The sequence below is a fragment of the Nyctereutes procyonoides genome, unplaced genomic scaffold (assembly GCF_905146905.1).
Source record: "Nyctereutes procyonoides isolate TBG_1078 unplaced genomic scaffold, NYPRO_anot_genome, whole genome shotgun sequence".
Classification (NCBI taxonomy): domain Eukaryota; kingdom Metazoa; phylum Chordata; class Mammalia; order Carnivora; family Canidae; genus Nyctereutes; species Nyctereutes procyonoides.
In genome coordinates this window covers 27,600,310-27,616,511 of record NW_026575140.1, presented here as the reverse complement: position 1 = coordinate 27,616,511, position 16,202 = coordinate 27,600,310, and the positions used below count along the sequence as shown (strand labels likewise).

Genomic DNA, 16,202 nt, shown 5'->3' with positions numbered 1-16,202 from the left:
GAATAAATAAAATCTTAAAAAAAAAAAAAAAAAGCGTAAACACAGCTCCTCCCGTGCAGGCTCCCGTCCCCAGATCCTCATACAGTGTGCACGACAACCGAGCACACGAGGCGAGGGTGTCTAACCCCATGACGCCCGCGATAAATACCCCAAAGGGCCTTCCTATCTCGACAAGTTTCCCGGGGGAGGGGGGAGCGCGGCGTCCCCAGGACCACTCGGTTCGGGCGGGACGGCCGGCAGCAAGCAGTAGTCTGTCCCCAGGACTGTCACGGCCAAGGGAATGGCCTCCGGGCCCAGGACAAACTACCAGCCCCCGCCCTCTATTCCCTGCACTCTCCCTGCACAGGCCTAACGCGCCGCGTCCCTCAGAGTCGCAAAAGCCGCTGCGGGCAGAGCGCGCCCGGCACCACCGAGCCAGAGGCACAGCCCCGCCCCCGGGGGCCACGCCCCCGCTGGGCCACGCCCCCGCTGGGCCACGCCCCCTTCCGGCGCGCCCCTCCGCGGCCGCGCCCGGCGACGTCATCGGCCCCGCGCCGCCGCCCCGCCCAGCTCCCGGCCTCCGGTCCCGCTGCGCCGTTCGGCTGACCGTCGCCCGCCGCCGCCAAAATGTGAGTGACGCGGCGAGACGTGGGGCGGCCTCGGACCCCAGGGGGCGGCGGCCCGCGGCTGAGACCCTTCCCCGGCTCGGCTCCCGCCGGCAGCCGCTCGGACGCGGGCCTGCGCAGCGGCTCCCGAGGCCCAGGGGTGGGCGGCGGCCCCGGGGGTGTGCGGGCTGCAGGCGGGCCGACCCAGCCCCGCCGCGCACCCCGCAGCCCGCAGCCCTGCGGCCGTGGGGCTGTCGCGGAAGCGGCGGCGGCGGGGAGCCCCAGGGCTTCCCGGAGCTAGGAGACGCCCCACCCCGACGCCGACCCCACCCCTTCTCCCCTTTCCCTAACTTACCCCGGCCCAGGGTCCCCGAGAGGAGCGGTGGCCACTGCCCTAGACCTGGGAGCGCCTGTCCGCCGCCTGGGGCTGGGCTGGGCTGGGCTGGGCTCCGGAAGTTGCGAGGGAAAGAACCTCGGCCCTGTGCGTACGGGCTCCAGTGCTCAGAGTGGACTCCGGAGCAGAGCCGTGGATCTTCCCTCTTTAAGCAGAGGCCGCCTCGAAGTGGCCCTTGAAACCCCAAGTTTTCCCGCAGTAACATTCAGAGGAAACTGTCAAGAGTCACGAGGACCCTCTAGCCCCCTCCACACTGTTCTTGCTCGTCTACAGAGGAGGAAGGCATGGGTACTTTCCCCGGGTTCCCCCCGGGGACTAGGGTCGCCTCTCCGGAGTGTACCTGCCGCGGCTGCCGTGCCAGTAAATCACAATGGTTAATTAAGGTCTAGATCGGTGGAATTATATGAGACCTGGTCTAAGACAGGTCCACTGCAACCAGCACTGTTGACTTTCTAAATCCCACTTTTGCTTCCAGAAAATGGGGTTAATAGTAGTACACACACACCCCCTCAAAGAGTTGGAAGGACTAAATGAGAAAAATGCTAAATGAAAAAATGTGCCATTGCACGGTTCTTCGCTATTACCTATCAGAGAATAAAAATAAAGTGTAAGGGTAGGCATGGGATCTGCTGCATCCCTGGTCTTTGACATGTGGTAGGTATAAAATAACTTGAATCAGTGGGTGCATCAGTAGCTGTTGTAATCAAGGCCCAGGCTAGGTGCTGTCTTGGGTACAGGGAAGAGACCTGTAAGACACAGGAGTCTGTGATCTATCAGGGAAGGCAAGACATTACAGATGACTCTTGAACAATATGGGTTTGAACTGTGCAGGTCCACTTACAGGTGGGTTTTTTCTCCAGTAAATCCAATACAGTAATGTAAACGTATTTTCTCTGTCTTACGATTTTTCTTTTTTTTTAAGATTTTATTTATTTATTCATGAGAGACACAGGCAGAGGGAGAAGCAGGCTCCATGCAGGGAGCCCGACATGGGACTCGTTCCCGGGTCTCCAGGATCAGCCCTGGGCTGAAGGCGGCGCTAAACTGCTGAGCCACCCGGGCTGCCTGTGTCTTCCAATTTTCTAAACATTTTCTCCTCTAGCTTACTTTACTGTAAGAACACAGTGTATAATACATATAATATACAAAATACTTGTTAATCGACTGTTTATGCTATTGGTAAGGCCTTTGGTCAGCAGTAGGCTATTAGTAGTTAAATTTTGGGAGGAGTCAAAAGTTATTTGCAGATTTTCAACCATGGGGAGGGGTCGGCGTCGGCACCCCAAACACCCCACCTTGTTCAAGGGTCAGCTGTGTGTGTATGTGTGTGTGAAAAATGAAAGCATGACAAACCAAGTAACGGAAGCGATAAGGACTTCAAAGCCACAGTGGTCAAGAAAGATCTGGCTGGAGAGAAATAGGCCTTCAGTTGAGGACTTGAAAAGAGAAGTACCTTTTAAGAGAGGAAGCACTGCTTCATCTCACCTTTCCCACTCACACCACCCCCTCCTCCTTGCCTCTTGATGTTCCTGACCCTGTTTATATAAATGAATATATTTCTCCAAACTGGAAAAGTGGCATTCTGTAATTGTTCATAACCATGAAAACAGTTCTCGCCACAATGAGAGTTCAGGAGAGTACTGAGTGCATTTAAGTAGATGTGTGCATTTAAATAAAAAACTGGAAGGTAGAGTTTCTCTATCTTAGGATCCCTGATCTTAAAATCAGGTGCCTCAGTGATAGAAAGTGATATTAAACCTTCACTTGAGACCCTGCTCACTTTTAACATACGATGAATCCTGGAAATTATAGAGGAATTAGAAGAAATGTCATTAGAACCTTTGTTCCTTACTGTAGGAAGGGTTTCTTTTTCTGCTTAAGTTCTGAACCTTTAAACAGTGAAGTCTTGGGATAATGTCTTCATACTTATAAAAAATGTATCTGGAATCCTAGTTTACTCATGCTTGTGCCTTTACCCGTTTCAGGTCTGCAGGTGCAACCCCAGGGTCAAGTGCTGCCTCTGGCAGCAACCGAAGACTTCAGCAGACACAAAATCAAGTAGATGAGGTATTGCTCTAAAATGTTGAAAACAGTGAATTTTAAACCAACATGGGAACACCATGGAAATAAATCTTTTTAGAAAAAGTATCTTAAAAACATGACTGAAAAGGAAATTTTGGCTGTTTCATAACAAATGAGCTAAGCTTCTGAGAAGTCAGTACCCAAATCATGTATCTAAACCACAAACACTCCTCCCGAGAACATTCTTCCAAGGATCACTTTATAAAATATATTTTGCCACAATTAAAAAAAATTGGAAAGAAAAAAAGAACTAGTTTATAAAATAGGGTAATAGAGTTTTAAGGATTAGGTCTAAAGTTTGTTCAAGCCAAGACTAGTCCCTCCGACCAGATTTTTCATCAAAATGCTTCTTACAGTGTAGCCTGATGTACGGGTTACCAGGCTTGAGCAAGCCTCTAGAACTCAGTTCCAGCTGTCGCCCATTCATGTACATAAGGCACATGCTGGCAAACTGGTCTAGCCCAACAAATCTATACTTGTGGAATTCTTGAACTAGAGAACCCTCACAGCATCTTTTGTTCAGCTCTGTATATGCAGACCCACAATGGAAGACTGTGAGAAATTCAGATTAGTGTTTCTATAGCCCGAAGAGCTACCAATGTCCAACAAAGACATGTTGATCTTTCTGGATTTAGCTGCTTTAAAAAACAGAGTTACGTTTAGGTTAGACTGCATTATTAAATCATTTGGTAATGTTTTGGTCTTATGGATTTGTTTATGAACTGAATTCTGAAAATTTTTACGTTTCCACGGTAAGAAACCCATTCAGATTCCATCGGGGATGAAACTTTTGTTTACTTACAAAATCAAATTGGGTCCTTTTTCCTAACCAAAGGAATTTTAAGGAGAGGTTTTGTTTTGTTTCAATTAAGGTAAAATTTACATAGCATACAATTAGCCATTTTAACTTGTACAGTTCAGTGATATTCGGTGTATTTATAATGTTGTGCAATCATTACCTCTGTCTAGTTTCACTGCTTTTGCATCACCCACGAAGAACACCCTGTACACATATAGTCGTCACTTCCCATTCCCCTTTTCTCCCATTCCTGGTAACCTGTAATCAGCTTTCTGTTTCTATGGATTTGCCTGTTCTGAATGTATCATATACAGGCGATCATACAGTATGTGGCCTTTTGTGTCTGGCTTCTTTCACTCGGCATGTTTCCAGTGTTCATCGGTGTGGTAGCACCTGTCACTACCTCCTTCCTTTTTATGGCTGAATGGTGTTCCATGGTGTGTGTGTACATAATTTGTTTTTCCATTCATGTGTTGCGGGGTTTTTTAGTTTTCCACATTTCAGCTATGATGAGTAATGCTGCTATAAACGTTCATAGACAAATTTCTGTGTGGATGTATGTTTTTATTTCTCTTGGGATATATATATGTATATATATATGTGTATATATATATATATGAGTACTGGATTATATGGTAATTCTGTGTTTTAACTTTTTGAGGAACTATCAGACTTTTCCACAGTGGCTGCTCCAGTCTTCATTCCCTCCAGCAGAGTCCAGGGGCTCTTAGGTCTCCACATCCTCATCAACACTTGTTAGTTTCTGTTTCATCCGACTTTAGCTATCCTCATTAGTAAATATGAAGTATTTCATTGTGGTTTTGGTTTATATTTCCTTAATGACTGGTGGTGTCAATATCTATGCATATGTTCGTTGATTGTTTGTATACATTCTTTGTAAAAATGTCTGTTCAAGTCTATTGCCTGGCTTTTCATTGGGTAGTCTCTCACTTTGTTATTGGGATGTAAGAGTTCTTTATATATTCTGGATATTAAACCTTTTTTAGATAAATGGTTTGCAAATATTTTCTTCCATTCTGTGGATTGTCTTTTCATATCCTTGATAATGTCTTTAGATGCCCAAAAAATTTTAATTTTTATCAAGCTCAATTTATTTTTTTTAAGATTTTATTTATTTGAGAGAGAGAGCTAGAGAAAGAGAGCAGGAGCAGGAACAGGGGTGAGGGGTAGAGAGAGGGGGACAAGCATAGTCCCCCGCTGAGCAGGGGAGCTCAATCCCAGGACCCTGAGATCATGACCTGAGCTGAAAGCTCAACTGAGCCACCCAGGTGCCCCTATTTTTTCTTTTATTGTTCTTGATTTGGTGTCAAATCCATGGCCAAATCTGAAGTTAGAAGGATTTGCTCTTATGTTTTCTGCTAAGAATTTTATAGTTTTTAGCTCTTTTACTTATTAGGTCATTGATCCATGTTGAGTTAATTTTTTTATATAGGGTGTTGTATAAGGGTTCAGCTTCATTCTTTTATATACAGCTGTCCTGTTGTCCTAGCACCATTTGTTGAAGGGACCATCCTTCTCCTCTCAGAATGATCTTAACAGCCTTGTCGAAAATCAATTGGCCATAGATGTTTGGGTTGATTTCTGGATTCTGGATTCTATTCCATTGGTCAGTATGTCTGTCCTTATGCTAGAATCACACTACTATGGTTACTATAGCTTTGTTGTAAGGTTTTGAAATTGAAAAGTCTGAGTCCTCCAACATTTTCTTTTTCAGTATTATTTGGCTATTCAGGCCTCTTGCAATTCCATAAAAATTTAAGGATTGGCTCTTCTGTTTCTAAGAGGGGATGTTAGAGGGGGGAGGACAGTGGAGTTTTAATAGAGATTGTGTTGAATCTGTATATCTGTACATTGGTTTGAGGCACTTTGCAATCTTAACAACAATCTGTGACCATGGAATGTCTTCCCATTTAGCTAGGTTTTAATCTCTTCAATTAAATTTCTTCAATTAATTTATTTCTACAAGCAGTGTCTTGTAGTTTTTAGTGTGCCTTCTTGGTTCAATTTATCCCTGAGGTATTCTTTTGGATGCTATTGTATATGGAATTATTCTTTTTTAATTTCCTTTTCATTTCTCATGTGTGGAATTGTTCTGACTTCTGGGTGTTGGTCTTGTGCCCTAAACCTTTACTGAATGTGTTTATTGACTCTAGTAGTTTGTGGATTCTTGGGGATTTTCCATATATGGAATCATCTGAAAATTGAGGTCATTTTACTTATTTCTTCCCACTTTGGATGTCTTTTATATTTTTCTTGCCTAACTGCTCTGGCCAGAATTTCCAGAACAGTTTTGAACAGCACTAGTAAAAGTGGGCATCTTGGCTTGTTCTTGATCTTAGGGAGAAATGCTCCATCCTTCACTGTTGAGCATGGATGTTAGCTGTGGGTTTTTCCATAAATGCCCTTTATCATGTTAGAGAAGTCCTTCTCTTTCTGATTTGCTGACTGTTTTTATCATGAAAGAGTGAGCCACTCCCTGCCCCATCCTTTCTAAATGAAAGTTTGGCTCAAAGTAATAAAAGTGTTGGCCTGAAAGAAAATATGCCCATCTACTTCACTAAAGGTTTTGTTTGTTCTTCCCTTCCTTTATGAGTAACTTGATGTGATCGTGTTCATTCAGGTGGTGGACATCATGAGAGTCAATGTGGATAAGGTGTTGGAAAGAGATCAGAAGCTCTCAGAGTTAGATGATCGTGCAGACGCGCTACAGGCAGGAGCATCCCAATTTGAAACAAGTGCTGCCAAGTTGAAGAGAAAATATTGGTGGAAGAATTGCAAGGTAATTTTCTTTTAACTGGTTTTTACATCACGTCACCCTCTGTATTCTCAGAGGGTCAACCAAGGCTCCAAGTGTTGGACTTCCCTGAATCTTGGAAGTGAGTTTGACGTGCTGCACATGAATATTTGGATTGACTCGGAGTCAAAAGCACTGACTGCATACCTTTTCGTATCTCCTTAGCTAGGAATGCTTCATCCGTGCCTGACCTCAAGAAGTATATAGAACAGCAATGTCCAAAATCAGTCACAGACATAAGCCCTCTACCCTCTCAAAGCCCTCTACCCTCTCAAAGCCCTGAACGCATACTGGCAGGAGAGGGCTGGGCTTGGTGGTCAGTTGGCATGTGGTTCAGCGAATGGCTCCAGCGTCTCAAGATGGGGGTGCTTGAAAGCTGCGTGCTCCACAGAAGTGCGGGGCTCAGCCCGGCAAGCAGCTGAGCCCAAAACAGATTTCTTACATACACCACAGTCCAAATGTATCTTCCCTCTTCCTGGTAAAGAAGTGATACTTTCTGATACACAGGACAAGCTTTTGTAGCCCTTCCTATGTGAAGAACTTACACAAACAAATGCCTTTCTAGGGACCACCAAAAGCAGATAAATAGCTTCATGGCTTAGTTGAGAACAGTCAATTTAGGCTTTAAAACTTAAGAATTATTTCCAACTGTAGTGTACCTTAATTTCTCTGTCAGTGACTAGAATATTATACCCTTCAGTGAGCACGCTAATGTCTGTGTTTGGAATTGTGAAATGGTCTATGTTTCGTCACAGATGTGGGTGATAGGGATTGTCGTCGTGGTCATCATCATCATCATCATCATCGGTGAGTTCTCCTGCCTAAACTCATTGTTCAAGTCGTCTGTGTGCTCACAGCTAATGGCACGTACAAAAACTCAGAATAAAAGTTCCTGCAGAACTATTAGTTTACTACACAGATTTTTATTTTTTTCAGTAAATTTTTTTTAAGATGTATTTTTTTATTTATTTATGATAGACATAGAGAGAGAGTGAGACAGAGACACAGGCAGAGGGAGAAGCAGGCTCCATGCCGGGAGCCCGACGCAGGACTCAATCCCGGGACTCCAGGATCGCGCCCTGGGCCAAAGGCAGGCGCGAAACTGCTGAGCCACCCAGGGATCTCCTTTTTCAGTAAATGTTTTAAATAGAGTTATTTCGTTAAAATCCGAGGGTTTTTTAAATACAAACATTGATCCTTTGAAGTTAGGGAAAATGTATTCATTTCCACTGACCTCTCTCTGTTTTCATTCTGGGTACATTTTCATCTGATACTTCCTTTTACATGAAACAGTATAGTCTGTTGATTAACAGCATGACCACCTGTTACCCACCATAGAGCCACTACCATCCAGGCATGTGCTTGGGCAAGCAAGTTAACATCCCTGGTCCTCAGTTTCTTCACTTGTAAAGTGGGGATGATAATAGTACCTTCCCCATATGTTTGCTATGAGGACACCACTGGCCAGTGTATGAAAAGTGCATAGGATGGCAGCCAGCATATAGTATTAATAATAGCTGGATAAGTAAATAAATACATAACGCACACAGGTTACATGCACAGAAGTATTATTACTGGTATTATTCCTACTGCTACCATATACGATACTGCAACAGGACGTTGACATCTATAGCCTGGGACATGGGAAGCATTTGCAAAAACAGTTCTTCCCGTCCCTTCTCTCAACAGTATCCTCAGGCACTCTACAGAATGTAGAGAGAAGCCACCAGTAGGAAGTTGGCCAAATGGAATTTCACATTTAGACTACGACATTCAATGTTAATTCTGGGAGAGAGACTAAACTGTTGTTTTTGTGTCTCCCCTGCTTCTCAGTGTGGAATGTTTCCCCGTGAACAACCAGTGTGGCCCCAGCCTGCTGTTCAAGAAATCTCTTCAAGACATTTGACTTAGAACCTGCTATATTCTCGAGCTCGCCTACTGTTCTATCTAAACTGATTATTTTCTGTTTGTTACTGTAAAGTTCAATTTCTAGGAAACGTGCCTTTGTTTTTGTAAGCACTCCAAACTTGAAGTGCAGCTGCCCAGCCCATACCCAGCCCAGTGCCTTCCGAGACTGCTGTGTGGCTGGTGATGAGGATCTCTTAAGTTCCTGAGTGTTGTTAACCTAGAAGTGATGTTGTCTCATTAATTGCCATTAATTCCAGTTAAGGGAATTTGTTCCAAGTTAGCTATCCCTGTCATAGGACATCTTCAGAACCACATTCTTAAACTTAGGTAATCAGATTTCCAGTTTGTGCCTTCCAGAAAGAACACTACTGCCTAACGCAAATCTGTAACAATAACAGATTGTGCCTTATTTTGCTATTTTTCTGATTCCATAGAAGAGAATTCTCTACTGTTTATAAGCACTACTGACTCCTGCGCTGTATTTAAAATAAGATGCAGATAAAGAGTTTTTGCTCTTACGTGAGATATGAAGATGTTTACTTTCTTGTTACTGTTTTGTATCACTTGCTAAAAAATATTATTTTAATCAGAAATAATAGCCTCTTTAAAACATTTTTATAGAACTATGGCTATGACCAAAGTTCCTATTTTGCCAAAAAGTTGAATGCCAGTACAGTGTCCTTAAGTCTGATCCCAACAGAGAAATTCAGAAATGTGACAAATGGAATTAAAAGTGCCCTTCACAATTAAAATGATAAGATTGTGAACTTCTATATCCTACCTAGGCCTTCCTTGCCTGTGGAATACTGTAGGTGGTGCAGCTTGCCTGTGACTCAGCATCTCTCCCAGGGGTTAGAGAAGGTTTAGGCTAGACTCTGAGCATCTCCTACCTAGAGCCCAAGTACTACACTATGGTTCACAGCCTGTCAACTGTGGACTCCAGGAGGTCTATGAGAATTAATGTGAGCAACAGCTTCTGCAGCCTTCGAGTGAGACCATCCTGAACCCGTCATTAACTGGCCCAGTTTCCAGTGACAATAGCCTATTTTTATCCATATTCCACTTTCTAAATGTTTTCTAAATTATGCTTTCAATTGGGCATCGGTCAGGGCTGGATGACTCTTTTCACAGAGGATAGCTAATCAGAAACTCTTCGATGTCATAGATTGCATAAGATGCTGCTTTGGAAATAGCTTTGTCATCTGAGAGACTTGTGTGAGACTTTCATCATCCGGGTGGGTGGCTTAAGGATGGGAATTCAGGTAGGCATGCAGACAGGCAAGGAGATGCTGAGGGAGGAATACAGAGGTGTTACCACTCTGGCCCATTGTTACTGGAGGATTCTAAAATTCTTATTCACATGTTAGCATGTGACTTAGAAAGCAACAACAGTTGGGGGGTACCGGGACACGGGCTTTGTTTAGTATCTGTTCCCCTGGCATCACTGAAACACTGCAATGTTGAAGACATGCCCTGCAGGATGCCCAGCTGTGAGAAGGAAGCAGCAGTCAATGTGGGGCAGGCCATGAGCCCACCCTCCACTCAGGAGCTCTGGCCAGGTCTGACTGAAAACTTGGTGCTCCCTCCTTGCCTCGTGCCTAGCCCCATGTGACCCGCTGGCTCCTGCATTAACCCAGGGGTACCTTGCTTGTATCTGTGCGTTTAGCTGGGAACTTGCCCACTATAATGAACTGAATAAACTGTTTATAAACATAATTCTGGTAGCTGTCTTGATTATAGGAGGATAGCTGCACATGGTCCAAGTCTTAAAAATGGCATTCCTGGGGATCCCTGGGTGGCTCAGTGGTTTAGCGCCTGCCTTTGGCCCAAAGCGTGATCCTGGAGTCCCAGGATTGGGTCCCATATTGGGCTCCCTGCATGGAGCCTACTTCTCCCTCTACCTGTGTCTCTGCCTCTCTCTCTCTTTCTGTGTCTCTCATGAATAAGTAAATAAAAATTTAAAAAATGGCATTCCTTCCTGCTGCCCTGACCTCTCACTTATAAACCCCAAACCCCACTTTCTCTTCCTTCTCACCAGTTCCCTCCCCAAGTACTCATTTCTTAGTCTCCTACATTTCTCCGTACCCTAGTGAACAGAAGCAGACCTTCCCCTCGTGGAAAGTATAGCAGATGAGTGGGGAGCTATCTTTCTCACAACAACCAAAATGTTCAGGCTTTTGAGTTTCTTGAATATATGTTCTTTAAAGAGTAACGTGCAGAGCTGGCCCTATATATCATAGACAGCTGCCTACGTGGCACCTGGGGAAGATAACGTGGATGGGTGAGAGACTTCTCCAAATACATGGCTCTCTTTTTGATTCTGCGTTTCCTTCCCCTTGAATATACTTCCACTCTTAATCTGCCACCCCTAGGGATCAATGTAATATGGGTGGAAATGGCCTTTGCTTATGGTTACAAAAAAAATGTCCGTTTCCTATATAAGTCCTACTGGGAGAAAGGTTGACTTCTTCCCGTTGCCTTGGACTTGGATAGATGGTCACCGCTCTTCTTATCTGGAATGCTATTATGTCCAGGCAAAATATTTACAGTAGAATTGTGCCATTCAGTCCTCGTTTGAGGACTTTTCCTATAAAATTTTGGTGCCATTTTCAAGATTTTGAAGGAAAATCTACAATAAATGGGCTCTTTTCTGCCTCTCCCATAAATGTCAGGATTCCTTAGCCAGCTGAGTCCTCAGCCAATTTCTCTTTCCATTCTACTCACTTTTCCTGGTCATTCTTACCTATTCCCACATCTCTATTCATTAATGTACTGCTGATTCCTGGCCTAATGGACATAAGCCTCTCAAACTCAGCGTGGGCCAAAGAGAATTAAGACACACTCCTCTTCCTACAGTTAATAGTGTATGTTCCAGAGAATGGTCCACTGGACTTGCTGGTATTTTTATTCACCATATATATCACTCAGAATGTTTTGGAGGAGTGCTATAATAGTAAACGTACTCCAAATCTGAAAAGCTCCAAGTTTGTTCCTCACTCATGCTACATGTCCAATGCAACAGGAAGTTTCTAATCGCACTCCCTCAGGGAGAGACTTACTGTAAACATTTGTTTCAGGTTATCACTGTGGCAGGAAGGGAACATCAGGAATTGTGCTCTGGCTCTTGAAGCTGCCAGCTGCGAGAGTCTGCTCACATTTTACTGGCCATGGCAAGTCACATGACCATGCCTAACCTCAGAGGTGGCCAGGAACACATGTCACAGGAAAGAGAAATGCAGGGTTTGTGAACATTTGCCTTCCTGCTGACAATTTCAGTGAAAGAATGGGGCAAATTCGCCTTGGTTCATAAGTACTTTCTAATGAATTGTGCATCTTACATGGCAATTCTATATTTGCATCACTAATAAGATGTTTTTGAAAGTATGGTAATTTTTTAAAAACTGGTTTTGAGTGAGGATTATTTGTTTAAGATTGACTAGGCTGCTTAGTACATTTAAAAATAGCATCCTTGGGGGCACCTGGCTGGCTCAGTCAGTGGAGCATGCAACTCTTGATCTCAGGGTTGTGAGTTTGAGACCTATGTTGTGTATATAGATTACTTAAAAATAAAATCTTAAAAAAATAACATCCTTATTTACAACTGAGTTGCTTTTCACACTAGCAGAAAATTCAATCTGTAAAACTACAATTTACCACATAAACCAGTTATTGCATAATTATTAGAAAATAATGTTTTCTCATCCTTTAAACAGCAAGCTAAGTGCATTTCAAATTCTACTTGTCTGTATACCCTCAAGACCTTAGACAATCCCGTTAACACAAGTGCCTGCCTTAGACAAAGCTCTGGATCTGGAGCCTAACGGAACCCTTACCCTTCCCTCCAGCAATTCCCCCGTTGTCTGCAGAAATTCTTCCTGCTTGTCCCCTCTCCCTCCCTGTTGGGTCATCCCATCAGACCCTAATCGTGGTCCCACCTCCTTCCCTTGCGCAAGCACTTGTCTCCAGCTCCACACAGCAAAATCCCTCTCCACGGCCTCACATTGTGCTTTTCCTTCCCACCAACAGTACTGAGACATCTTTAACCGAGGTCATCATCTTGGTGAAGCATAACAGAAAATTCTCTGTCTTACTCTGAGTATCACCAGCATTTGATACAGTCAATAGCTCTCTCCTTGTAATAGTTTATCTAGATTCCATGATCCAACATTCTGCTTTTCTTTCAACCCCATCTATGGCTCCTTATTCTTTGCTTGGATCTCTGCTCTTCCTCTGAATCTCCCTGCCCCCCACCCCCACCCCATGTCTCAGTCTTGGCCTTTGGCCCTTTTCTGTCTGTATTCTCTTTTTTTATTTTTTTAAAGATTTTATTTATTTATTCATGAGAGACAGAGAGAGAGAGAGAGGCAGAGACACAGGCAGAGGGAGAAGCAGGCTCCATGCAGAGAGCCTGATGTGGGACTCGATCCCAGGTCTTCAGGATCACGCCCTGGGCCAAAGGTGGGTGCTAAACTGCTGAGCCACCCAGGGATCCCTCTGTCTGCATTCCCATGTTGACACCATCTCACCCATGTCTATCAATGCCATAGAGACTCTGGCCTCCCCCAAATGTCAGGTCTATCTCCATCCCTGGCCTCTCCCCTACATCCCAGACTGGGAGAGCCAATCACCACCCACTGGACAACCCCACTGGCACATGTAATGCATGTCTCAAACAGTGTGTGGGAAACAAGTCTCCATTCTCCCCTCATCAAAACTTACCATCCCCAGACTTGTCCATCTAGGTTGATGACTCGATGACCCATGACACTCAGCACCGCTTAAACCAAAGATCCAGGAGTCATGCCTGATAACTCTCATTTCACAACATACATTCAACTCATCAGCAAGGGTCTGCGCTCCAGAAGCATCCCACCTCCAGCCTCCTCACACCATCCTTCCCGGCACCAGCCTAGTCCAAAGGATCCTCAGCCCTCTTCGTGTAACTAACAGCTTCCTGTGTAGAAGTCTGGCTGATACAGATCACTGTTTACTTTAAATCCTCTTTCCACTACCATTAGAAAAAAAAATCAAAATTGCATTCCCTAATTATAATCCAGCACTTCCTAACTTCCTGACCTCCCCTCACACCATTCCTCCTCGCTCTGGGAACTCTCCAGGCAAAGTAGACCGTCTTTCTCTTCCTTAACAACACACCTGCTCTATCAGCGGCACTGCAGGTGTCCTGCCCCCTTCTCCTCCCTCCACACACTCAGGTTTCAATTCGTCTTCTCAGAGAGGCTTCTGCCATCACCAGGTTGATGTATCTGCCACCTGCTTCACCCTCCATCCCTGTCCAGCCACACTTAATAAATACTGTTTCACGTTCCACGCAGCACTTTCCACTTCTGACCTCTGTGCACTCCTTTGTGTTTTACGTCTTCATAAAAGGTTGACTCCTTGAATGGCAGGGACTTTTGCCACCACTCCTTCTCAGGGACCACAATCCCCTCGGCCTAGATCATCCACTCAGTGACTATCTGTTGAATGAACGCAGTTTGACAAAACAAAGCTTGAGAGGCAGCTCTGGTATCAGTGGTTCATCCAATACACGATTTGAACAATTGCCGCACGTCCCTCCCCCCTCCCTTTCCTTTCTATACAATTCCTTTCATTCATCCGATAAACACTGAAGATTTTTCATGTTCCAGGCACTGGAAAGGGGCGGAGTTCTGCACTTCGGATGAGCCCACATACAATCTGAAAAACCTTCAGGATCCCTGGGTGGCGCAGCGGTTTGGCGCCTGCCTTTGGCCCAGGGCACGATCCTGGAGACCCGGGATCGAATCCCACATCGGGCTCCCGGTGCATGGAGCCTGCTTCTCCCTCTGCCTGTGTCTCTGTCTCTCTCTCTCTCTGTGTGACTATCATAAATAAATAAAATTAAAAAATTTAAAAAAAAAAAAAACCTTCAGACTGCTGTTTTTAAAAGGACTTCGCTACACCTTCCTTCTCTGAAACCGTGTCTTTTACATACACTTGTCTTCCCCCAGTTGCCAAATCAACCTGTAACTTCAGGAAAGCCCAGGAAAATGTGTATAGAGTCCGTCGTCAGTATTCCGTTTCCGGACTCGGCTTTGATCTCCGTGGGGCTGCTTACTGCCCGGACCCTCGGAGCCTCAAGCATCTCGGAGCCTCAAGCACCAGCGGGCGCCCGAGCAGGAAGGATGAGCAAGACGCAAACAAGGGAACGAGAAGGCGCAGACAGGGAGCTCGGACGTGCTTCTTCCCTCTACCCGGGAGCCGCCCGACCCGCGCCCCAGGTGCGCCCCCCATCCTCGAGCTGGCGGGCTCCGCCACCTGCGCTCCCGGCCGCGCGGCTCCCCCAGCCCCTCACGTGGAGGCGGGCCAACCCCGCCCGGGTCCCGCCCCCTCGTGATTGGCGGCTCGAGCGTCCTATCCCCGCCCCGCAGCCGGCTTCCGCCCCTCCCCTTCCCGGCGCCGTGAGGGGGCGGAGCACTCGGCTGGCCCGGCCCCAGCTCCAGGCCCCTCCGGGCCGCCCAGCCCTCCGCTACGCGCCAGCCTGCCGGGATTGGCCGAACGCCGCCCTCCGCCGGACCCCCGGCGTTATGTAACGTGCTCGGGGGCCATCTCCCCGCCCACCCGCCTCCGCTTATGTAACCCGGGCGCCCCCTCCTCCCCGCCCCGGCGCGGGCCCCGCCCCCTGGCCAATAGGGGCGCGCAGAGCCGGCCGCGGCAGCCAATCGCGTGGCTGAGGGCGGGGCCGCGTCACGTGGCGCGCGGGGGGCGCGGCGCCGGCTCCCCCCCAGCACGCGGCGGGTCTCGGGACTGCTCCCAGCGGGTCGGGCCGGGCCGGGCCGGGCGGGCCGGGCGGGGCGGGGCGGGGCGGGGCGCGCTGCGGCGGTGTCTCGGTGGCGGTGGCGGGTGAGTGCTCTACCGGGGCCGGGAGCGGTCTCTCCGAGCCCGCCCTCCGTACTGGGGCCGGCGGCCGGGTGGCGCCGGGCGGGACCCCGGGGCCCCGGAACTTGGCGCTGGAAGTTCCCCGTGCCCGGGTCCAGTGTTTGGGCGCGGCCACCCATGCGGAGCCCCGGGGGGCAGGCTGCTGAATGGGAGGGTCTGGCCGTGCGGCCGGCGGGGTCGGGGCGGGGGCGCTGTCACAGCCCGGCTCCAGCCCCACAGGAGCCGTGTGACTGGACATCTGTCCCTCGGCCTCCTCCCCCGCCCCAGGCTGCCCCTGCGAGCGGAGCCACCCAAGACTGCATGGAGATCCTGCAGAGGACGCTTCCTCCAGGTGACCAGGGATGTGTCTGCTGGCTCCTGATGACAGATCACCTTCCCTAAGGCAATGGCACGGACCAAAATGAGACATTTCTGTCGCTGATTGCAAAGTGTAAAAGAAGCGGGCAACAGACCGAGAGCAGCCGTGCAAAAAAGATGGACCCCCGCGAAGACCTGGGAGTGTCCAAATCTCTGGACTCCAGGGGGTCCGAGCCTCCGGAACCACAGGCCTGTTGCTCTGAGGCCCTGGGGAAAGGACAGGAGGAGGTGTGGAGCGAGAAATCCCAACTGCAGAGCCCACAGGTGGAGAGCACCAACAGGTGACCCCCCTGATCTGTTTGTTCTTGGATGATCAGTACAGGGAAAGGAGGGCTTAAATCGTTC

At 47.2% G+C, this 16,202-nt stretch overlaps 2 protein-coding genes across 5 annotated transcripts in view; both read left to right on the top strand.

Annotated features, from left to right (window-relative positions):
* The first annotated feature begins 505 nt into the window (after nucleotides 1–505).
* VAMP3 (vesicle associated membrane protein 3) lies at nucleotides 506–10,298 on the top strand. Its single transcript, XM_055307036.1, has 5 exons — nucleotides 506–608; nucleotides 2,964–3,045; nucleotides 6,501–6,659; nucleotides 7,430–7,481; nucleotides 8,508–10,298. Coding segments are annotated over exons 1-5 (315 nt in total). The 5' UTR covers nucleotides 506–606; the 3' UTR covers nucleotides 8,528–10,298.
* A 5,126-nt stretch (nucleotides 10,299–15,424) lies between these two features.
* PER3 (period circadian regulator 3) overlaps nucleotides 15,425–16,202 on the top strand; it is a 53,368-nt gene continuing 52,590 nt past the window's right edge. For 3 of the 4 annotated variants that reach the window (XM_055305567.1, XM_055305569.1, XM_055305568.1), the window contains exon 1: nucleotides 15,473–16,138. In XM_055305567.1, coding sequence (XP_055161542.1) covers nucleotides 15,975–16,138 — 164 coding nt within the window. In that variant the 5' untranslated portion in view covers nucleotides 15,473–15,974. The other variant, XM_055305566.1, reaches the window with a different exon arrangement.

Excerpts from the sequence above, each read along its gene's own strand:
- VAMP3 (XM_055307036.1), top strand. Across the intron at positions 6,660-7,429 it reads ATTGGTGGAAGAATTGCAAG|ATGTGGGTGATAGGGATTGT; the intron begins GTAATTTTCTTT and ends GTTTCGTCACAG. Across the intron at positions 7,482-8,507 it reads CATCATCATCATCATCATCG|TGTGGAATGTTTCCCCGTGA; the intron begins GTGAGTTCTCCT and ends CCTGCTTCTCAG.